This window comes from Loxodonta africana, chromosome 4, assembly GCF_030014295.1.
Source record: "Loxodonta africana isolate mLoxAfr1 chromosome 4, mLoxAfr1.hap2, whole genome shotgun sequence".
NCBI classification, from domain to species: domain Eukaryota; kingdom Metazoa; phylum Chordata; class Mammalia; order Proboscidea; family Elephantidae; genus Loxodonta; species Loxodonta africana.
The window spans coordinates 128960279-128984677 of NC_087345.1; the positions used below are offsets into that span (position 1 = coordinate 128960279).

At 35.0% G+C, this 24399-nt stretch overlaps 1 protein-coding gene across 1 annotated transcript; it reads left to right on the forward strand.

Moving 5' to 3' along the window:
* The first annotated feature begins 656 nt into the window (after window positions 1-656).
* On the forward strand, window positions 657-24163 carry LOC100662163 (NKG2-A/NKG2-B type II integral membrane protein-like). Its single transcript, XM_023542162.2, has 6 exons — window positions 657-919; window positions 1365-1451; window positions 2018-2053; window positions 2749-2900; window positions 20740-20837; window positions 21153-24163. The coding sequence occupies exons 1-6, from the start codon at window positions 733-735 to the stop codon at window positions 21268-21270; spliced, it is 678 nt and encodes a 225-aa protein (XP_023397930.1). The 5' UTR covers window positions 657-732; the 3' UTR covers window positions 21271-24163.
* Window positions 24164-24399: the final 236 nt, after the last annotated feature.

Sequence of the window (24399 nt, forward strand, 5' to 3'; positions counted from 1 at the left end):
TTTTTGTTTTAATGTTGTCATCTTCTACATAAATCGTCAAATAATTTTTGTATAAAAAATATATATTTTAAGTTGTTTAAAATGGTGTTTCCAATATTCTGTAGGCTGTTGATAAGTTCACTGTGTTATACAATTATTCTGATATATATTTCCTTAAATATGTAATGATTTCTCAGAACACGTCACCAGTTCTTTAATAAGAATAAGGTCATATAATAACATTTTATTTCCTTTATAAATAAACATAAGTCACTATTTAGTGCATCTTTCCAATTCCCGTTTCTTTGGAACATGTAGTCTTTAGTCATTATTGTATTACAATATTGTCATAATTTAAGGCATTATTAGTTTCCAATGAAGCATTTTAACTTTTAACCCAGGTATTACAATGGTTTAAAATATTTCTGTGGAATATTATTTTTAATAAGTATGGATATTCTATTTATGAACTTCTTTATTCTTCAATAATTTTTGCTTTGTATTACTCCAACCAAAAATATTTAATTGAATACAGAATATCTTTAAAAATTACTTATTCCAGCATGAGATATTTGTGCAAGGCTCTGAGTAAATTAGAACCAGAACTTTAGATTCTCATCTGCAAAGTGAGCACTGATACTTACCCTTCCTCCCCACCTAGTTTGATCTTGTCATATATAAAAACAGCACGTATTTCCTTCTTAAGCACAGTTTCTCATAGAGCACAGACCTTGACACACCTCAGCTGCAGAGATGAATGATCAAACAGTAACCTACTCAGAATTGGGTATGGCCAAGAACCCCAAAAGGCAGCAAATCAAACCCAAGAACGCTGATAGCTCCATTTCAGTCACTGAGCAAGAAATAACTTATGTGGAATTAAACTTTCATAGTGCTTCCCAGGATCTTCAGAAGAATGACAAGAATTTCCACTGCAAAGGTAAATCATTTAATCCGTTCTCAATATAACTACACTAGGATGTGAAGCTCTTGTGCAGAGATGTGGGGAGAAAGTGAAAATGAAGACATGGAGGAAGGTTAGTCAGATGAAGGGAGCAGGCTCACTATTTTTCATTTTTGAGTGTCATACCTGAAGTACAGATAATCATATTCTACTATGAAATCTGAAGATTAATTCTATTCAGGCATTGTTGAAATTTGCAACCTTTGATGAACAACTCCTCAGCTATTGTTTTACTGAAAATGCGATGGTGTGTTCTGAGAGAAAAATTACAATGGAGAATGTGGATTCAATGTCCCGTATTTATGTATATGATTCCCTGTGCATCTGGGCTCTCTTATATGTAAACTTTCTAAACATTGAGTCCATCTATCCTATCTCTGTGTTTCCATTTCCCTCTCTGCATATCTTCTATCACCTCCAGGGAAGCTCGTTGCTGGGATCCTGGGAATCATCTGCATTGTCTTGATGGCCAGTGTAATAACCGTGACAGTCGTAGTTGGTACTCCCTGTAAGTTTTTGAAAAATTGTAAGGCAATATTCCCTTTAAAGGTTTGAAGATGCCTCTAGATATTTCTTTATATTATGGAATCGAATTATCATTTTAATGTATGCATTTCTGCCATATCTTTGCCAAATTTTTTTAACTTGGCAAATAGTGTCTTATCAATCTGGACTAAATGTGGAAAGGTTAGTCTGAGTTTTCCAAAAGTGTAAACAACAGAATGATTGTACAGAGTATTTGTTGTTAATTATAAATGTGTATATTGTGTGGGTGTGGGTGTGTATATACGTACATGTGTGTTTGTCACATCTCAAGGGCTTGCATTCAGAGACTGAAAACATTTACTGAGAAATAAAAATTAATTTTTGAAGGTAGTTAAATCAAACGCCCATTAGGCTCTTTATATATTTTTCCAAAAACCTTCATTACTTTATTAATTTTTATTAGTAAAAAAATTTAATGTACATTATTATAATACTAAATGATACACCACATTTCAAACTAGGAAACAAAATTATAATGATTTGTTACAGAAATATTAATCTCTATAACAATTACTATAATCTTTGTAGCTATTGGAATGCTGGAAGAGAACAGAACACAGAGAGGTATGTAGTAATTTTAAAAGTTCTAATGTATTAAGATTGCATTTTGTTTCTATTTCAGGCCATGAAGAAATAATAACAGATTTTTTTGTAACCTTCAAAAATTTAGCAACAAATTTCATTAATAAAGATCACATGAGAAAATCCTTCTTGTTCCAAATTTACAAGAAATATTCTTTTAAAATCACTATACCCTTTTTTTGACAATCGGCCCAAATTTCCCACTGCTTTTATAAAGATTACCAAAAACCAACCAAAATCCATTGCCATCTAGTCAATTCCGACTCGCAGTGACCGTATAGGACAGAGTAGAACTGCTCCATAGGGTTTCCAAGGAGCGACTGGTGGATTTGAACTGCTGATCTTTCGATTAGCAGCCGAAAGCTTACCTATAAAGATTAAAAAAAAAAAAAGATTAGCAACAACAATGAAACAAATGATTTTACTATTCTAATAAAGTGGTGTTGTTCAGTGATTTTCAGGACATGTGTTTGTTTGCTTTTAATGGTGCATAAATTAGGGGATAGGAGGCTGATTGTGTGTGTGTATGTGTTTTTTTTTTAATATGTATGTATGAGTGCATAAGATTGTATATATAGGTTATGTAGATATATGCTTATGTCTATGCAAATATGTCAATTAATTTTTATTGTTTAATTCAAATTGATTCTGTATAGTAATTTATGTTCTTTATTCAGCATATCATTGTGGCTGTTGTCCAGAGGACTGGTTATCCTATTCCAACAATTGCTATTTTATTAGTAGTGATAAAAAAAACTGGACTGAGAGTCAGAACGCCTGTACTTTTAAGAAATCTAATCTGATTTATATAGACAATGAAGAAGAAATGGTAAGTTTTCAAATATTTAAAATGTTTTATTTAAAGGTATAATGTACAAAAACAAATATGTACAAAATATATTTGAGTCAATAACAAGTATTTATCAAAAAGCATTACCGACATGCCATATGTTTCCTATGCATCTTAAAGAATAAAGATTTGCCTACTTTGCAAACTTATGTAAATATTATTATGCCATATGAACTCTTTAGTGTCTTATTTCAGCTGACATTATATTTTTTAGAATTCATCCATATTTTTGTCCATGGTGTTGTTAGTTGCCCTCGAGTTCACTCCAACCCATGGTGACCTTATGTACAACAACAAAAAACATTGTCTGATCCTGTGCCATCTTAATAATCATTGGTATGAGTCCATTGCTGTCAATACATCTCATTGAAGGTTTCTCACATTTTCACTGACGCTCTACTTTTTTCTACTTTACCAAACAAGGTGACCTTTTCTAGTGATTGGTCTTTCCTGATAACATGTCTGAACTAAGCAATTGAAAGTCTCGCCATCCTCTTTTCTAAGGGGCATTCTGATTGTGATTCTTCTAAGACTGATTTATCCAGAGTTGTTCTTTATTTATTTTCTGGGCTATGTAGTGCTCCATTGCTTGAACTGACAGTGCTTTATTTACATTTTATGCCATTAATATGCATTGGTTTACTTTCAGTTCTTGCTTTTTATGAAAAGCAATTCTTCTATAATTTTTTTTCTTAATCTTTGTTGTTTCATTTAACCATACATAAATAAATCTAAATATATCAAGATTGTGAAGATTAATCCCAAAGTGAATAGCTTCCATGTAATTACAAATCAGGTCAAGAAATAGAAAATGCTAGACCCCCATCAGCTTGCCCATTTTTCTTCTTTTAATCATTTTCCTTCCTTTCCCCAAAGCACAATCCTGACTACTGTTATAGGCTAGCTTTGTTTGTTTTCACATTTTATATAAATGGAATCATCTAGTATGCATTTTAGAGTCTATCTTATTTCATTCACATATGACATTTATGCAATTGATTCATATCATTGCAGTTAGATGTGGTTTGCTAATTTTCACTGCTGTGTTATATAAGTAAACAAAAAACTCTTACCTTTAAAAGTTTCATTACTCACTTTTATGGTCCCTTCTTCCATCCTTCACCAACCTCCAATTACAGGCAACCATTAATCCACTTTCTATCACCATTGATTAGTTGACACTTTCTAGAACTTTTTTTTATAAATGGAATCTACATTTTTTTCTAATTTCTTCCATTTAAAATAATTATTTTGAGATTTATCCTTGATTCATCCAAGCATGTTTCAAGAGTTTTTGTTTTTATTACTGGGTAGTGAGTGTATGGATATACTGTAATTTACTTACAGTAACTAAAAAAAAAAAAATTGTTTTTTTTAATTGTGTGGATATACCACAATTTGCTTATCCATTCAGTTGTTGATTAACTTCTGGATGAGTATTTCAAGGTGGTGATGTTATCTATTATTTTTGTGTTATTTTATAAGTGAGGCATAATTCACCTGTATTCAACTGCCCAGATTTTGCATGTACAGTTTGACTCTGACAAATGTATGCATCTATGAACACACCACCCCAATCAAGACAATATTTCCTTCATCCCATAAGTACTCGCTTTCAGACTTCTGACTTCCACCATCATAGCTTAGTTTTTCCTCTATCAATGCTTCACTTCACAAGTGAGTACATATTCTACTTTTTGTCTCTTTTTTCAGTGTGTTAATGGACATTTGAATTATCTCCAGATTTTTGCTATTATGAAAAAAAAAAAGCTGCTATGAAAAATCTTGTGCAAGTAGCTATGCGTACATACATTTTAAATTTCTGTGGAATTCAAGGGGACTTTGATTAACCTTTCCAAGAACATAATTTGGTTTCATTTATTTATTCTGTTTTTCAATTTTCATTTTCATTAATTTATGCTATTATGTTTATATATTTTCCCTTCATTGTTTCAGTTTTTCTCTTCATTTTCTATTTTCTTAAGTTGAATATTAGATCATTGAGTTGAAACATTTTCTCTTTTTTTAAAATAAGCATTTAATATGATAAATGTGCCTCTTAGCACTGCTTTACATCCCACAAATTTCAATATGCTGTGTTTTCATTTTTTTTTTTTTTTTTCTAATTTCCTTGTGACTTTCTCATTGACCTCTTGGGTTATTTAAATTCTCCACATATTTTATTTTATCAATTTCTAATTATATTTCATTGAGTTAAAAATAAAAATAACAACCTTTGATGATTTTAATTCCTTAAAATTTATCGGTTTGTTTGTGGTCCAAAGTATGGTCTATTTTGGTGAATATACTATGCATGTGAAAATGTGCATTATTGTGTGGTATGTTCTATAAATGTCCTTTAGGTCAAGATCGTTGATGATGATGTTCAACTCTTCTTTTTACTTAATGATTTTCTGACTACATATCCTATTAAATAGAGAGAGGAGAGTACAAGGGTCAGCAGTTATAATTGTGGATTTGCCTTTTTCATCTTTCTACCTTATCAGACTTGCATTATGTACTTGAAACTTGGATGTTAGGTACATACATATTTAAAATTATTTTGTGTTTTTTGGTCAATCGACTCCTTTATCATTATTTAGTGGTACTCTTTATCTTTTGTAATATTCCTTGTTCTGAACATTACTTTGTCAGATAGCAGTATAGCCACAGCAGATCTTTTTTTTTTTTGGATTAGTGTTTATATGGCATTGTCATTCAATTTAAAAAAGGAATATTTAACATATCAGATCCATATTCATGCCTACTCCAAAGGAAGGTGATCATATAGAATGCAGAGATTATCAAAATTTTTGCTGAAGATAATTCAAAACCAGCTGCAGCTGCGCAATGACAGAGAACTGCCAAAGTTTAATCTGGGTTCAGACTTGAATGAGAGTTATCACTGCTGATGGCAGATGCATATTGGCCAAAAGCAGAGAGGGAACACCAGAAAGATAGTTACCTGTCTTTTGTCTACTATGCAAAGACATTCAGCTGTGTGGATCGTAACAAATTATGGGTAACATTACAAAGAATGGCAATTCTGGAGCACTGAATTGTGCTCACGCAGGAACTGTACTGATAAAGAGGCGTCATTCAAACTGAACAAGGGCATACTATGTAGTTCAAAATTGGAAAAGGTGTGTGGCAGGCTGTTAGCATTCTTTCACCTTACTTATTGAATCTCTCATTTTTTTTTAATTTAATTGTTTAGGTGAAAGTTTACAGCTCAAGTTAATTTCTCACTCAAAAATGTGTACACACATTGTTTTGTGATGTTGGCTGTAATCCCCACAATGTGACAGCACACTCCCCCTTTCTCCCACTGCTTCCCTGTGTCCACTCATCCAGTTCCTGTCCCTTCCTACCTTCACATCTTGCTTTTGAACAGGAGTTGCCTATTTGGTTTTGTATATTTGATTGAACTAAGAAGCGTGTTCTTGCATGTGTTATTTTTGTTTTATGTTGGTAGGTGCCCTTGAGTCAATTCGTACTCATAGTGACCCCATGTACAACAGAATGAAACACTGTCAGGTCCTGCGTCATCCTCATGATCCATTGTTATGCTTGAGCCCATTGTTGCAGCCACAGTGTCAATCCATCTCATTGAGGGTCTTCCTCTCTTTTTCTGACTCTCTACATTACCAAGCATGATGGCCTTCTCCAGGAATGGTTCCCTCCTGACAACCTGTCCAAACTATGTGAAAGGACGTCTCACCATCCTTGCTTCTAAGGAACATTCTGGTTGTACCTCTTCCAAAACAGATTTTTTTGTTCTTTTTGGCAGTCCATAGTATACTCAATATTCTTTGCCAACACCGTAATTCAAAGGTATAAATTCTTCTTCGGTCTTCCTTATTCACTGTCCAGCTTCCACATGTATATAAGGCAAATGAAAATGCCATGGCTTGGGTCAGGCGGATCATAGTCTTCAAGATGACACTTTGCTTTTTAACATTTTAAAATGTCTTTTGCAGCACATTCCCTAATGCAATACATCGTTTGATTTCCTGATTGTTGCTTCCATGGGTGTTAATTGTGGACCCAAGTAAAACGAAATTCTTGACAACTTCACTCTTTTCTCTGTTTACCATGATGTTACTTATTGGTCTAGTTGTGAGAATTTTTTTTTTTTTTTATGTTAAGGTGTAATTCATACTGAAGGCTGTAGTCTTTGATCTTCGTCACTAAGTGGTTCAAGTCCTCTTCACTTTCAGCAAGCAAGGTTGTGTCATCCACATATCACAGGTTGTTCATGAGCCTTCCTCCAATCCTGATATCCCATTCTACATATAGTCCATCTTCTCAGATTATTTACTTAGCATACAAATTGAAAGTATGGTGAAAGGATACAACCCTAATGAACACATTTCCTGACTTTAAACCACACAGCATCTCCTTGCTCTGTTTGAACAACTGCCTCTTGATCTATGTACAGGTTCCTCATGAGCATAATTAAGTGTTCTGGAATTCCTATTCTTGACAATGTTATCTATAATGTTATTATACACACAGTCAATGCCTTTGCATAGTCAATAAAACACAAGTAAACATCTTTTTGGTATTCTCTGCTTTCAGCCAGGATCCATTTGACATCAGCAATGATACCCCTTGTTCCACATCCTCTTCTGAATCGGCTTGAAATTCTGGCAGCTCTCTGTCAATGTACTGCTGCAACCACTCTTGAATGGTCTTCACCAAAATTTTACTTGCGTGTGATATTAATGCTACTGTTCCACAATTTCTGCATTCAGTTGGATCACCTTTCTTGGGAACAAGCATAAATAGGGATATCTTCCAGTCAGTTGGCCAGGTAGCTGCCTTCCGATTTTCTTGACATAGACAAGTGAGCATCTCCAGCACTGCATCCCTTTGTTGAAACATCTCAGTTCGTATTCTATCAATTCCTGGAGCCTTGTTTTTCACCAATGCCTTTAGTGCAGCTTGGACTTCTTACCTCAGTACCGTCTGTTCTTGATCATATGCTTCCCCCTGAATAGGCTGAACATGAACAAATTCTTTTTGGTACAGTGACTTTGCCCATTCCTTCCATCTCCTTTTGATATTTCCTGCTTTGTTCAGTATTTTACCCAAAGAACCTTTCAATACTGCAACTCGAGGCTTGAATTTTTCTTCAGTTTTTTAGCTTGAGAAAGGCCTAGTGTGTCCTTCCTTTTTGGTTTTCTATCTCCAGATCTTTTCACATTTTATTATAGTACTTTTTCTACTAGAGCCACCCTTTGAAATATTCTGTTAGCTCTTTTACTTCATCATTTCTTCCATTCACTTTAGCTACTCAACTTGCAAGAGCAAGTTTCAGAGTCTCTTCTGATGTCCATTTTGGCCTTTTTTTTTCTTTCCACTCTTTCTTCTTGTATGATGTCTGATGTCATTCCATAACTCGTTTGGTCTTTGCTCTTTAGTGTTCAGTGCATCCAATCTATTCTTGAGATGGTCTCTTAACTCAGGTGGGATATACCCAGCATTGTACTTTGGCTCTCTTGGACTTGTTCTAATTTTCTTCACTTCAATTTGAATTTGTTTCCATATGAGCAATTGAGGACCTGTTCTGCAGTCGGCCCCTGGCCTTGTCTTGATTAATGATATTGAGCTTTTCCATCATTTCTTTCCACAGGTGTATTCAATTTGATTCATTTATGTCCATTGGGGGTATAGTAGCCATTTATGTTGTTGAAAAACGATATTTGCAAAAAAGAAGTCATTAGTATTGCAAAATTCTATTATGCAATCTCCAGCATTGCCAAGGCCATATTTTCCAACTACCAATCTTTCTTCTTTGTTTCCAGCTTTTCCATTCCAATAACCAGTAATTATCAATGCATTCTGATTGCATGTTTCACCAATTTCACACTGCAGAAGTTGGTAAAAATCTTCAATTTCTTCATCTTTGGCCTTAGTGGTTGGTGTGTAAATTTGAAGAGTAGTCATATTAACTGGTCTTCCTTGTAGGCTTATGGATATTATCCTATCACTGACAGCATTGCACTTCAGGATAGATCTTGAAATGTCCTTTTTGGTGATGAATACAACACCATTCCTCTTCCACTTGTCATTCCCGGCATAGTAGATCACATGATTGCCCAATTCAAACTGGCCACTAACAGTCCATTTCAGCTCACTAATGCCTTGGATATTTATGTTTATGTGTTCCATTTCATTTTTGATGATTTTCAATTTTCCTAGATTCATACTTCATACATTCCATGTTCCTATTATTAATGTATGTTTGCAGCTGTTCTCATTTTGAGTTGTTCCACATAAGCAGATGAAGGTTATGAAAGCTTGACTCCATTCACATCATTAAGGTTGGCTCTACTCTGAAGTGGCAACTCTTCCCCAGTTGTCTTTTGAGTGCCTTCCGACCCGAGGGGTTCATCTTCAGGCAGTATATCAGACATTGTTCTGCAGCTATTTATAAGGTTTTCACCAGCTAATTCTTTTCAGAAGTAGACCACCAGGTCCTTCTTCCTAGTCTGTCTTAGTCCGGAAGCTCAGCTGAAGCCTGTCCGTCATGGGTGAACCTGCTGGTATTTGAATACTGATGGCATAGCTTCCAGCATCACAGTAACATGCAAGCTCCCAGAGTACCACAAACTGACAGCCACATGTTTTATAGGCTTCAGGGTTTGGTTCAGTTCAAGGTAGGCAGGGAGCCATGGTTTTGGGGGTTCCTCCAGTATCTGTCAGACCAGTAAGTCTGGTCTTTTTTTCCTGAATTCGAAATCTGTTCTACGTTTGTCTCCAGCTCTGTCCAGGACTCTTTGCTCTTTGATCCCTGTCAGAACACCATCTAATTCTGGGCTCGGGATGCTGGAGTCTCTTTTTCATGTGGTCCTTTAGTCCTTTGGGCTAATATTTTCCTATGTCTTTGGTTTTCTTCATTCACCTTTACTCCAGACAGGACAGGACAGTTCCAATAGTTGTATCTTAGATGGCCACTAGCAAGATTTTAAGGCTCCAGACACTTTCTTTACGAACTTTGTTATACCAATTGACCTACACGTCCCCCAAGATTATGGTCCCCAGCCCCCAGCCCCAGCTACTTGGTACCTCAAAGTGTTTGGATATGTCTAGGAGACATCTATGCTTTTTCTTTAATTCAGTTGTGCAGACTTCCCCAATATTGTTTGCTGTCCTTCTCTTCACCAAAGTTGACACTTGTCTACTGTCTAGTTAGTGATTTCCCCTTGCCCTCCCTCCCCACCATTTAGTGAATTCCCCTCAGTTTTTTTTTCCCCCTCCCCAACCTTGTAGCCACCAAAAATGTATTTTTTTTTTCTGTTTGAAAATATTTTCTTGAGTTCTTGTAATAGTGGTCTCACAAAATATTTGTCCTTTTGTGACTAACTTCACTCTGCATAACGCTTTCCAGATTCATCCACGTTGTGAGGTGTTTTGAGGATTCATCATTGTTCTTTATCATTGTATTGTATTGTATTGTATGTATGTACCATGATCTTTTTATCCATTTATCTGTGGATGAGTATTTTTTGCTATTGTGAACAGTGCTGCAATGAACATGGGTGTGCATATGTCTATTTGTGTAATGGCTCTTATTTCTCTAGTGTATATTCCTAGGAGTGGGATTGTTGAACCATATGATATTTCTATTTCTAGCATTTCAAGGAGGCACCATATCATTTTCCAAAGTAGTTTTATCATTTAATATTTCCACCAGCTGTGCATAAGAGTTCCAATCCCCAACAACCTCTCCAATATTTCTGTGTGTGTTTTTGAATAGTGACACTATTCTTGGGGTGAGATGGTATCTCACTATAGTTTTGATTTGCATTTCCCTAATTGCTAATTATCATATGTATTTCCTCATATGTCTGTTGATCTCCTGACTGTCTTCTTTAGTGAAGTGCCTGTTCATATCCTTTGCCCATTTTTAATTGGATTGTCTTTTTCATTATTGAGATGTTGAAGTATTTTATATATTTTAGATATAAGACCCTTTTCAGATATGCCAGAGCCAAAAGTTTCTTCCCAAGTCTGTAGGTACTTTTTCACTGGTTAGATGAAGTCTTCTGATGAGCATAAGTGTTTAATTTTTAGGAGGTCCCAGTTATCTAGTTTCTCTTCTGGTGTTTGCGCATTAATTACGGTTTCTATACTATTTATGTCACATAGCAGGGACCTTAGCATTGTTCCTGCTTTTTCTTCTATGATATTTATTCTTTTAGATTTTATATTTAGTTCTTTGATCCATTTTGCCTTAGTTTTTGTGTATAGCATGAAATATCGATCTTCTTTCATTGTTTTACTGATGAACATCCAGTTATGCCAGCACCATTTGTTAAAGAGACTGTCATTTCCCCATTTGATGGACTTGGTCCTTTGTCAAGTATCAGCTACTCATAGGTGGATGGGCTCATGTCTTGGTGCTCAGTTCTGTTCCATTAATTAATGTGTCTGTTGCTGTGCCAGTTCCAGGCTGCTATGACTGCCATGGCTGCATAGTAGGTTCTAAAATCAGGTAGTGTCTCCCACTTTGTTCCTCCTCTTCAGTAATGCTTTCTTAATCTGGGCCTCTTCCTTTTCCATATAAAATTGGTGATTTGTTTCTCCATCTTATTAAAGAAAGCTGTTGGAATTTCGATTGGGATTGCATTGTATCTGTAGAACACTTTGGGTAGAATTGACATTTTCACAATGTTGAGTTCACCTATCCAGGAGCATGGTATGTTTTGTCACTTATGTAGTTCTCCTTTGGTTTCTTGTAGTAATGTTTTATAGTTTTCCTTGGACAGGTCTATTACATCCCTGGTTACATTTATTCCTAAGTAATTTATCCTCTTGGGGGCTATTGTAAATGGTATTTATTTGATGATTTCCTTTTGGAAATTCTCCATACTGGTGTAGAGGAATCCAACTGGTTTTTGTATATTAATCTTGTATCCTGCTTCTTTGCTGAAATCTTCCATTAGTTTCAGTAGTTTTCTTTTGGATATATGGGGTTTTCCATGTATAAGATCATATCATCTGCAAATAGGTATAGTTTTACCTCTTCCTTAGCAATTTGAATTCCCTTGATTTCTTTTTCTTGCCTTATTACTCTAGCTAGGACTTCCAGCACAGTGCTGAATAAGAGTGGTGATAAAGGGCACCCTTGTCTGGTTCCCATTATCAGGGGGAATGCTTTCAGTCTCTACTTAGAATGATGTTGGCTATTGTTTTTGTATAAAACCAAAAAAAAAAAAAAAAAAAAAAAACCTCTTGCCATCAAGTAGACTTTGACTCATGGTTTTGTTTGAATGCCTGTTATTATGTAGAGGAATTTCCCTTCTATTCCTATTTTGCTGAGAGTTTTTATCAGGAATTTGTATTGGACTTTTTCAAATGTCTTTTCTGCATCCACTGAAATGATCATGTGATTCTTTTCTTTTGTATTATTTGTGTGATGGATTATGTCAATTGAGTTTCTAATGCTGAACCATCCCTGCATACCTGTATGAATTCCACTTGGTCATAATATTTTGTCTTTTTTTGATATGCTGTTGAATTCTATTGGCTAGAATTTTGTCGAGAATTTTCGCGTATATGATCTTCAGGAATATTGGTCTGTAGTTTTCTTTTTTGATGGTATACCCAGGTTTTGGTATCGGGGTTATGCTTCATAGAATGTTTGGTAGTATTCCTTCCTTTTCTATGCTCTGAAATAACTTAGTAGTACTGACATTAACTCTTCTCTGAAAGTTTGATAGAATTCTCCATTGAAATCAAGACCAGGGCTTTTTTTGTGTCGTTGTTGGGATTTTTTAAATTATTATTATTATTACCTCTTCAATCTTTTCTTTTGTTATGGGTTTATTTAGTTTTTCTAACTCAGTTTGTGTTAGTTTAGGTAGGTGGTGTGCTTCTAGAAATTTGTCCATTTTCTTTAGATTTTCAAATTTGTTGGAGTACAACTTTTCATAGAATTCTGTTATGATCCTTTTTATTTCAGTTGAGTCTGTTGTGATATCACTCATCTCATTTCTTATTTGGGATATTTGCTTCTTCTGCTGTTTTTCTTTTGTCAGTTTGGACAATGGTTTGTTGATTTTGTTGATCTTTTAAATGAACCAATTTTTGGCCATGTTAATTTGTTCAATTGTTTTTCTATTCTCTATTTCATTTGTTTCTGCTCTACCTTTTATTATTTCCTTTCTTCTGTGCCTGAGGGCCTTTTTTGTTGCTCTCTTTCTATTTGTTTTAGTAGTAGGGTTAATGTTTTAATTTTTGCCCTGTCTTCTTTTTGGATGTGTGCATTTATTGCTATAAATTGATCTCTAAGCACTGTTTTTCCTGTGTCCCAAAGGTTCTGGTAAGATGTGTTTTCATTCTCATTCGATTCTATGAATATCTTTATTCCATCCTTGATTTCTTCTATAACCGAGTAGTTTTTGAATAAGGTGTTGTTCTTTTTCCATATATTTGACTTTTTTGTTACTGTTTCTGTTACTGGTTTCTACTTTTATGGCATAATGATCAGAAAAGATGCTTTGTGATATTTTTGATGTTTTGGATTCTGTTAAAGCTTGCTTTGTGGCCTAAAATGTGGCCTATTCTAGAGAATGTTCCATGTGTATTGAAAAAGTATATATCATTTACTGCTGTTGAGTGAAGCGTTCTGTATGTGTCTAAGTGTTCGAGATGATTGATGGTGGCATTTAGATTTTCTGTATCTTTATTAAGTTTCTTTCTAGAAGTTCTGTCCTTCACCAAAAGTGGCGTGTTGAAGTCCCCTATTACTGTTGAGGAGCTGTCTGTTTCTCTTTTCAATGTTTTTATAGTTTGTTTTATGTATTTTAGCACCCTGGTGTTGGGTGCATATATGTTTGTTATGGTTATGTCCTACTGGAGTACTGACTCTTTAATCATTATATAGTGTCCTTCTTTATCCTTTATGATGGATTTTGCTTTAAAACCTATTTTATCAGAGATTAATATTGCCACTCATGTTCTTTTTTGGTTATTGTTTACTTAATATATTTTTCCACCCTTTGAGTTTTAGTTTGTTTATGTCTTTGTGCCTAAGATGTATCTCTTATAGACAGCATATAGATGGATCACATTTTTTTTTAATACATCCTGCCACTGTCTGTCTCTTTATTGATACATTTAGGCCATTTACATTCAGTGTAATTATTGATAGGTATGAGTTTACTGCTGTCGTTTTGTTGTATTGTGTGTGTGGTATTGACAGTTTCTTTGTTCTGCTTAATTTTCTATGCTGAGTTCTTTTTGTTTATGTATTTTGTTTTCATCTCTTTCATAATTGTTGATTTTGTGTTTGCTGTGTCTATGTTCTTCTTTATTTTGATGGGTAGGTTTGTTAGCTTGCTTTGTGGTTACCTTGAAATTTTTTTATTTTTCTAAGTTTATACCAGTCTTTCATTTCTTGATATCTCCTTGGCTTCCTCTCCTTATGGAGGTTCTGTGAGTACATCATTGTGGTGGATTGAATGGTGTCCCCCCAAAATACTTGTCTACTTAGGTAGGCCATGATTAACTGTATTATGTGGTTGTCTTCCATTTTGTGATCTAATTTTTCTACGTGTTGTAAACTCTAATCTCTGCCTGTGGTTAACGAGACAAGTTTAGGTTATGTTAAAAAGGATTAGGGTGGGATACAACACACTTACTCTGGTCACAGCCCTGATCTGATGTAAGGGGTGTTTCCCTGGGGTGTGTCCTGCATCCCTTTTTATCTTACAAGAGATAAAGGGAAAGAGAAGCAAGCAAAGAGGGAGGGACCTTATACCATCAAGAAAGGAGCCCCAGGAGCAGAGTACATCCTTTGGACCCAAGGTCCCTACGCTGAGATTCACCTAGACCTGAGGAAGATTGATGTCAAGGACCTTACCCCAGAACAAACAGAGAGAAAGTCTTCCTCTAGAGCTAGTACTCTGAATTTGGACTTCTATCCTCCTAGACTGAGAGAATAAGTTTCTGTTTGTTAAAGCCATCTACTTGTATTTCAGTTTTAGCAGCACTAGATAACTAAAAAAAAAAAAAGTTAAGGCAACCATTATTTCCTCTTTTTTGTTTTGACTTAGTTGTTGCTTACATAATGACATCTCTGATTCCCTATTTTCAGTCTTTTAGCTTTGTTTTGTTTTTGTGAATTCCCTGTCTGTGTTGATATCTGTTTGATCTGCCTTATGTCCCAGTCTTAGACTGTTGTCTCTTGTTATTGGTTCTCTAACCAGAAGACTTTCTTTACTATTTCTTATAATTTTTGATCTGGTTTTTACCTACTCCCTTAAATTTCTGTTTATCTGGAAAGGACGTAATTTCACCATTATATTTGAGAGACAGTTTTCCTGGATATATAATTCTTGGCTGGCAATTTTTTTTTTTTCCTTCAAGTCTTTGTGTATGTTATCCCATTGCCTTCTTGACTGCATGATTTCTGCTGAATAGTCAGAGCTTAGTCTTATTGGTTCTCCTTTGTAGGTGATTTTTTGTTTAACTCTAGCTGTTCTCAGGATTCTTTCTTTGCCTTTGATTTTGGCAAGTTTGATTATGATATGTCTTGGTGACTTTCTTTTGGGGTCTACCCTGTACGGAGTTTGTTGAGCTTCTTGGATAGGTATCTTTTTGTCTTTCATGGTATTGGGGAAGTTTTATGCCAGCAAATCTTTGACAATTCTCTCTGTTTTTCCCACTACTTCCCCCACTGCTGTTCTGGTACTCTTGTCACTCGTAGGTTTTTCCTTTTGATAGTGTCCCACATAACCCTTACACTTTCTTCATTCTTTTTTCCAATTTTTCCTCAAACAATTTGGTGCACAGGGATTTATCTTCAATCTCACTGATTTTGACTTCCATTATCTCAGTTCTGCTCCTATGCCCTTCTATTGACTTGTCAAATTCTGAAGGTTTATTGTTAATGTTTTGAATTTCTAGTTGCTCTCTCTGTAGGGTTTCTAGCAACCTGTTTATTCTGTCAATTTGTTCTTGTATTGTTTTCCTGAATTCTTGTATTGCTTTCTCTGTGTTTTCCTTGTTTTGCTCTCTGTTTTGCCTGATCTCCTTCTTGCTCTCTTTGAGAGCTCTGTATATTAATCTTTTGAATTCTTTATCAGGTAGTTCCATGACCTATCTTCCTCCTGGATGTTTTCTGGTTCTTCATTTCTGTCATTTTTTGGAGCATCTTGCCTGCTTCTTTATGTGATTTGATATTGACTCTTTCTCGAGGCATCAGTAAGTTGTTGTATTTATATGTTTATTGTATTTTTGTTTATTGCATCATGAATTTTTGTTTTGTTTTGTCTTTTTATGTCCAATGGTCTGGGTGTGTGTCTTGCTCTGGTCATTAATCTTGCCTTGTTGTTGCTTTCACTTCCTGTCTCCAGGTGGTTAGAGCAACTACTAGATGTGTGAGCCTGGGAGTCTGTTCACTGTTCTTGCAGGGGTGTTGATGATGTAGGTGGCATTTTTTTGGAAGGTGGTGAATTTGTCCTGCTGGTCACCTGGCTCTTGGTGCAGGGCTGCTCTTCCTAGTCATTGGGGTGAGTGTTGTGTGTGTGCTCTGCTGCTTACCAGTTGGCCAGAGTGCAGATGCCTGGGTGGTCGGTCACTTAGTGTGTGTTGCAGAGACTATACTGTGGTCCTGGGCAGGCAAAACTGTGTGGGTATGTTCAGGGCAGGCACGGGTCTCTGGTTGCAGTGAGGGGTGAAGTGGGGAGCAAGACAGGGAGCTGTCGCCTACCCCTGGTGCCTGGCCAGATGGCATGCCCCTGTCTACTAGTGTTTAGTGGGGGTGGTAGTGCAGCGAGTCCTTGGGTACCCAGTACCATTGGATTGAGGGATTGGGGGTCACCACTAATTTTCAGACCCTGGTCTTGGGCAGCTAGATGGAGTGGGTAGTACTGCCAACCTTCCGGGTCCTGATGTGGGCTGTTGAAATCACTTCTTAGGGGGTAAAGTACTGTCAAATGCCACAAAACTTCAGCTCCAACTTGGCTGCTGCAGGCTAAAATGGGCTTCAAGTGTATGCCCTGTCTGTTTTGTCCTAATGAGGGCCTGCCAGGCCAGATCAGCCAGAAAGGTGCTGATGTGGGTAACTGCTGTGGCTGAAGGGGCTGCAAGTCCTATGCCAGTGTCTGGGAGAAGGAGCAGAGCCTCAGGACTGGGCCATGATTCCAGACTTAGGAGGTGTGGTGGCGTTGAATGTCACTGGGACTGGTGGAGCAGGGAGGGGGACGGATGAGGAGAAAGGTGTGCTCTTTGGGCATGGAGCTGTGGTGGGGGAAAGGGCTATGGTTTGGAACCTCGTTCTTAACTTTTGCTGGTCTGGTGTCACTCCATTTTGATTCTCAAGGTATGTACAGATTTGCTGCTTGGATTTCAGCTTGGAATGTTGCTGCTTGACTCAACCTGTGTGCATTGTGAAGAATCAGCTAGTTGGACACTGGCAAGCCTGTGATCTATAATTCCCTGTTCCTACTGTTTTTGAATTGTCTCTCCTTCCACCTGTCACTCAGTCCAATTCTTCAGCTGTGCCTTTAGTGTTTTGGGTTCCTAGGTTTTCATATATATCTGATTCACTTGTTTTTTCCTAGTCTTTGTTATAAGAGAGATGACAGGGAGTATCTGAGAATTCCACCATCTTGGTCCTGCCTCCACTTTTTCAATCTTTATGCTGAACAAATAATCTGAAAACCTGGTCCTATATGAAAAAAATGCAGTATCAGAATTGGAGGATGACTCATTAACAACCTGCGATGTGCAGATGACATAGCATTGCTTACCAAAATTGAAGGTAACTTGAAGAACTGATGAAGATCAAAGACTACAGCCTTCAGTATTGATTACACTTGAACATAATGAAAATGAAAATCCTCAAAACTGAAGCAAAAAAGAACATCATGATAAAAGGTGAAGAAAGTGAAGTTGCCAATGATTTCATTCTACTTGGATCAACAATCAACTACCACTGAAGTAACAGTCAAGAAATATTGCATTGGACACATTTGCTGCAACCAGCCTCTTTTATGTTTGAAAAACAAAAATGTCACTTTGATGACTAAGGTATTCCTGACCAAAGATACGGTCTTTTCAATCACTTCACATGAATGTAAAATCTGGACAATGAGAAAGGAAGATAGAAGAATAATTGATGTGTTAGAATTGTGTTTGGTGAAGAATATTGAATATAAATTGGGCTGCTAGAAGAACAAATAAATTGTCAGTCTTAGGAGAAATACAACCAGAATGCTTCTTAGAAGCAAGAATGGTGAAGCTTTGGCTTGCTTGCACTTTGGGCATGTCATCATGAAAGATCAATCATTAGAAAAGGATATAATGTTTGGTAAAGTAGAGGGTCAGTGAAAATGAGGGGAAACTTTAATGAGATAGATTGACGCATAGCTGCAGCAATTAACTCAAACATACCAACTATCATGAAGAAGGTACAGGACCAGGCAGCATTTCATTCAATTGTATATAATGTCACCATGAGTTAAAGCCAACTCTATAGCAATGAACAACAACATGTTACTATACACAAAATAGATTTCTTAAAGGCAACATACAGTTATTTGGGTTAGCTTTTTTTGTTCCATCTGACATTTTCTGTCATATAATTAGATTGTTTATATCAATTACATATAGTGCAATCACTGATATGTTTGGATTTAAATCTATATCATGCTAGTTTAAACAATTGCATTTTTTTATTCTTTTCCCCATTTTCTGCCTACTCTTGCAATAATTGAGTAATATTTATGATTTATTTTTATCACCATTATTGGGTTGTTATTTATACTTCTTTTCTAAATATTTTATTGAATGTCCTATGATTTATAATAGGCATCTTAAAGCTATCCTAGTTAATGTTTTTCAACCAGAAATCAAGAAGTGCTATTTACAAGTGTGTCAAACACATATTATATCTGCTATTCTAAGTTTTTCAGTTTAACATCTCTAGCTTAAAATCCTACATGTAAACTACTAAAAAAAAAGAAAGTTGAAAAATTTAAGCTAAAACAAATCTTTACGTGAATATAGGTTTCAAACCAAAATCAATATTTTTTTCTTATACGTATTTTAATAATATAGCTTTAAAATGCATAAGTGAAGGAAAATAAATTCCCTTCCAAAATATTTAGCAGCTAGCATTATGTGTAAGAGCACAGCATAGCATGTGATTTAGATTGTCACTCTTGTCGAGTAATGGTCTCAAGATTATTTCACCCCAATTTCAAATGAATGCTTTTAGCTGATCCAAATATCACTAACTTTTAAAAATTTTACATTTTATTTTGACATGATTATAAACTCATATTCAATTATAAAATATAATACAGAGCGATTATGTGTATTCTTCACTCAGTTTCTACTATTGGTAAGTAACATCCTACAGGAATGCAGTATGAGATCAAAAGCAGAGCTTAAGTTTGCCATTTTATTTTATTTTTTCAGTTTGTTTCCTCTGGTTATTGTTTCTCTTGTTCTTACTTACTTGTGGGTAATTTGAGCATTTTTAGAATTTTATATTATTTATTTAGAGTAGTTTTACTCTATTTTTTGTATAGTTTTCTTAGTGGTTGATCTGACTATTTTGATATACAATTGAAACTCTTCGAGGTCTGCTGGTACCAATGTTTTATACTTTCAGCAAAGTTTGGAAACCTCACTCCCATTTAAGTCCCTGGTTACACAGTGGTTAAACACTCCACTGCTAACTGAAAATTTGGCACTTCGAACCTACCAGCCACTCCACGGGAAGAAAGATTTGCCAGTCAGCTTCCATAAAAATTTACAGCCTTAGAAAGCCCATGGTACAGCTCTCCTCTTTCCTATAGTGTCTCTATGAGTCAGAATTGACACGACGTCAATGGAAACTTCTCTAGTTTTAAATATTATTGAATTGATTTTCAGATGACATCAAAATCTTTGTTTAATTAATTAAATATGATTTGGAAAACTCATAAGAAGGGTATTCTATTGTAAGTATTTATATTTCTGCTCTTTCCATTGTTCTTTCTTTCTATCCTTCAACCTTCTTTCTTATTCATTTCTTCTCTGTTTGAAGAACTTTCATATCAGTCTTAATGAGAAGGTTTGCTATTGACAATTTTTTTAGTTCTCCTACATCTGAGAGTGTATTTATTTCTTTCATACCTGAAAGTGTATGCTACTTTGGAAAGTGTAGTTTTGCAACATATTGAATTCTGTTTTCTCTCCCTTTCAGTGTACGTGTTTAAGTGTGTCTTTGTGTGCTTATGTGTATCACTGGCTTTCTAAATTAAAGCTTCTACAGCACAAAAACTAGTAGAAGTGGGACTAGCCTAGTTAAAGAACAGTGTTGGGCCCGTGAAAACTAAATTTTTTGGCCTCCATGTCATTTATCTCCCCAGTGGCAGCTCTTTAATTTCCTTTACAAAACCAAGCCCTGAGAAACATAGCAGGAAAATACACATTTTTGGAGAGAACAATGTCACAGTGTCTAAAGACTTATTCAAATCTTGACTATGACAGTTTTTTGAACCCAGACAACTATTCAGTTACATGAATTTAATTTTTTAGTAACATTAGAAGAATAAATCTATTAAGTATTAATGTTTAAATAATTATTTTAAAATCAAAAGTAAACATATTTGTGAAAGTTTTTGACAACAAGAATTGTGATTTTCAACTTTAATATATTTTTAGTGTTAGAATTTAGCACTCATACCTTGTTTTGAAGTGAAATGAAGTGAAAGAAAATGCTACCTGTGTTTTTTTAAAGTAATAAATTTCTTCATAATGGTTATTAAAACAGAATTTTGTTTTGCTTTGTTTTGTTTTCTGGGAGAAGTTTATGTTGTTCTTTTTATCTCCTTCTTGGATTGGACTCTCTCGTGAAAGCAGTAATCACCCATGGTTATGGATAAATGGCTTAATTTTCAACCAAAGGTAAGTTTTTCTGAATGATGGTATATAGAAGAAGAAAAATACAAAAAGGAAAAATTCAGATAATACTAATAAATGTGCCTAAAGTGAATTACAGATATGTAGAAAGAAATTGAAAATTAATGACTTGAAATGTTGACATAAATATTAGTTAGAATGAAGCTCTCAGTGTTCATAATGATTGTTACTAATATTTCATGAGAAATGCATATATATCCATTTTTATAATATTCTTCTATTATTGTTGCATGGAAAACGCATTGTTTTATGGATTATCACACAAAATATAATGGGTTTCTATATTTTTATTCATTACAGTGTAGCTGATTCATCACATGCTACATATAACTGTGCCAAGCTGCTCTCAAGTAGACTTCACTCAGACAGTTGTGGATCTTCAAAAATATACATTTGTAAGCGTAAGATGCAGGGTTAAAACACCTGAGGTTGAAGTCTTTCAGGTGTCTTTATATTTGATGAATCAGAAATAGTACCATGGTTGTAAAAGTCTTAAAATCAATTAAGTTGTTTGTACTGGAAGCTCCACGTTTGGAACCTTCATGAACTCTACCCTATGTGCTTCTTCCCTTGGCTAATTTTCATCAGTATCCTTTTCTGTAATAAACTATAACCATAACTTCCAGTGTCTTCCTTGAGTATCTTGTTCCATATTTTTATTTATCTGTATAATTTTGTAACAAAACAAAAATATCTGAATTACAGTAGTCTTATAAGAAATCTGAATTTCTGGTTTTATGAGTGCTCAAATTTTTCATTCTTTTTCAAGAATTTATATATATTATTGGCCATTCACATTTCAATACAATTTTTAATAACAGCTTAGCAATTTTTACAATGAGAACTCTGCTGAGGGTTGAGATTTCTACAAAGGTGGAGTGAAGACCTCTGTGAATATCCCATATAAAGGGAAGAAAACACTAGCAAGAATTATCAGATTAATTTTTTCAAGATTCGGGAAATTAAAGGCTAGAAACAATATGGGAAGCATTTATTCAAGAAAAATTAATGAACCTCAGTAAGAAAGATAGTGTTTGTGCCATTTTAACCTGGCCTACATCAAACCACCTCTCCTCAGCCCCGTGGTAGCCATGAAAACTAGCAGGCATGCCACTACTGAAGAGGAAGATCAAGTTCGGAGCTCTTAAAAGTCCCATAATCACAAAATTGTTATCATTTGCCCTTTCTCCAAGCTCCCTGTAAAACCGCATTCACAGGACATTGTGGTTATTTGGGGGAGTTGGAGTTAACTCTGTGGGAAAACGTTTTACTGAAAACAATCAACCGCAATTGTTTAACACTACAGCTGAGGTTGTAATACCAGTAGGGGCTGAAAGAACCTGACTGAAGATTAAGAGGAAGACCTAAGGGAGAAGATGTTCAGAGAGAACTTTGTAAAGTTAATAAATGTAACTGGGAATCTAGAAGGCTGTACCCTTGTACAGGGCTGTGTGTATGCCCAGGAAAAACTTGAGAAGATACGGATCTTTTCTTGTGATGAACGCTGAAGCACTTGATTTTCTTCTTTCCTTTTTTTTTTTTTAATACATGCATTTAAGGCAATCAGTTTTTCACAAGACATGCTTTTAATGTTACACTTTTAATTTATCTCAAAATTACGAGCAGTCATTATGATCATTCTTTTAACCATACGTTATTCAGCAATATGTTACTGAATTAAAAATCATATAATGAATTTTTAATTCTTTTATTGATGTCTATTTAAGTTACACTCTTGTTAGAGAATTTGTAATGATGGAAATGTTCTACTTCTTTATCTAAAATGTGGTTAGTGTGAAAGATAAACCGATTTTTTAAAATTTTATTTAATTTTAATTAATTTAAATTTAAATCCGAATAGCCACATTTCAAGTCCCCATCACAGAGCTCTTAACCACTGTGCCAATAAGGCTCCTTATTTCCTTTTGGTTTTTGTAATATAAGTAGTAATGCCTCCACTTTCATTTCTGACCTTAGTTATTTGCATCTTCTCCCTTTTTCCTTTATACAGGACAGATTTTAATGTTACATTTTTATGTAAATTTATATGAAATTATGAACATTTTTTGTGATCATTCTTTTCACCCATGGTTTATTTAGAGAAGTATTGCTGTAGTAAACACCATATAAGGATTTTCAAATTTTTATGATTGATTTTTATTTTAGGTAGTATGCAGTTATAGAATTTGTTGTGAAATGGAAAATGTTCTACATCTGAGGCTAAATGCAGCTAGTGTTACTGAGGAATTAATTTTTAATTCTTTTTTTAAATTTTTACTTAATTAAAATTAAAATTTGAATTTAAATTTAGCCTATTTGCTAAACTTGGCTAGTGACTAACAAATTAGCAGCACAACTACATACTGTTTACATTTTTGGAAATATTAGCATGTAACATACTTTGGGAAAAGCTGCATGTGAACTTGAAATATATGTGTATTCTATACTTGCATGTTGTGTGTGTATGTGTACGTGTAAGTTAATTATCTAATTTAAATCATTCTAAAGCCTTGAAGATACAGCTGTTTGTTTCATAAGTATTGAGAGAGAAGCATTTAACTCTCCATTTATGATTATTTGTTCATTTCTTTCAATACTTTGTTGAACCTGTTATTAAGTATGTAAAAATTAGTAAAGATCATATTCCTAAATGAGTTAGAAAATCTATCATTATGAAACATACTTCATTATTACCAAAAATTCTTCCTACCTGTGTGAAAGTACTTTAACTATTACAGTTTTCTACTGGATTGTGCTGCTCGTATGATGGTTAATTTTATGAGTCAACTTGACTAGGCTATGATGCCCAGCCTTTTGTTTAAACACTAGTCTAGTTGCTGTTATGATCTAGTCATATGTGATTGATTGAATCAGTTGGCCTCATGTAAAGCATATTGTTTCATAATATGTGTGGGCCTCAGTCAATAGGTTGAAGACCTTAAGAGCAAAAAGGGAGTGTTCTGCCTTCAGACAATAAAAAGATATTTTGTTATAACTTCTGCAATCTTGACTTTTCTTTTTGTTTTACGCATGATTTTTTGGATGCAAGCCTGCAAGATCTCTAGCCTGTTGCCTTAATGACAGATTTTGGATTTGCCAGCCTCCCAAAAATCAGGTGAGCCAATTGCTTGAATACATGTCTCTCTTCACATACATATATATGCAAAATCCTGCCAACCTCTGAAGATAACTACTCACCTTTTGAGAAACAGCCTTTAGCTTGTTACTGGGTCTTAGTACAGACTGAACAGATAACCATGAGCCAACAAGTTACCACCCAACCTGAGTGTTGTCAGACCCACAAGACAAAGTTGGGCATGAACAAAATGCTTAATTGTCAAATGAAAGTGGTACACTCAAGATTAGGCTCGAGCGGGTCCTGAAGACACAAGTAAGTTATATGAGGAAGTGGCCCAAATGTCTGTGGTCCCCACTTCTGCTACATTGCCTTCTTTTTCCCAGCCTACACATATAGCCTCATGCAGAGTTCCCTACCATAACATAAGTTGACTGAGGAAGAGAAAACTCAGGCCTGGCCTACAGATGG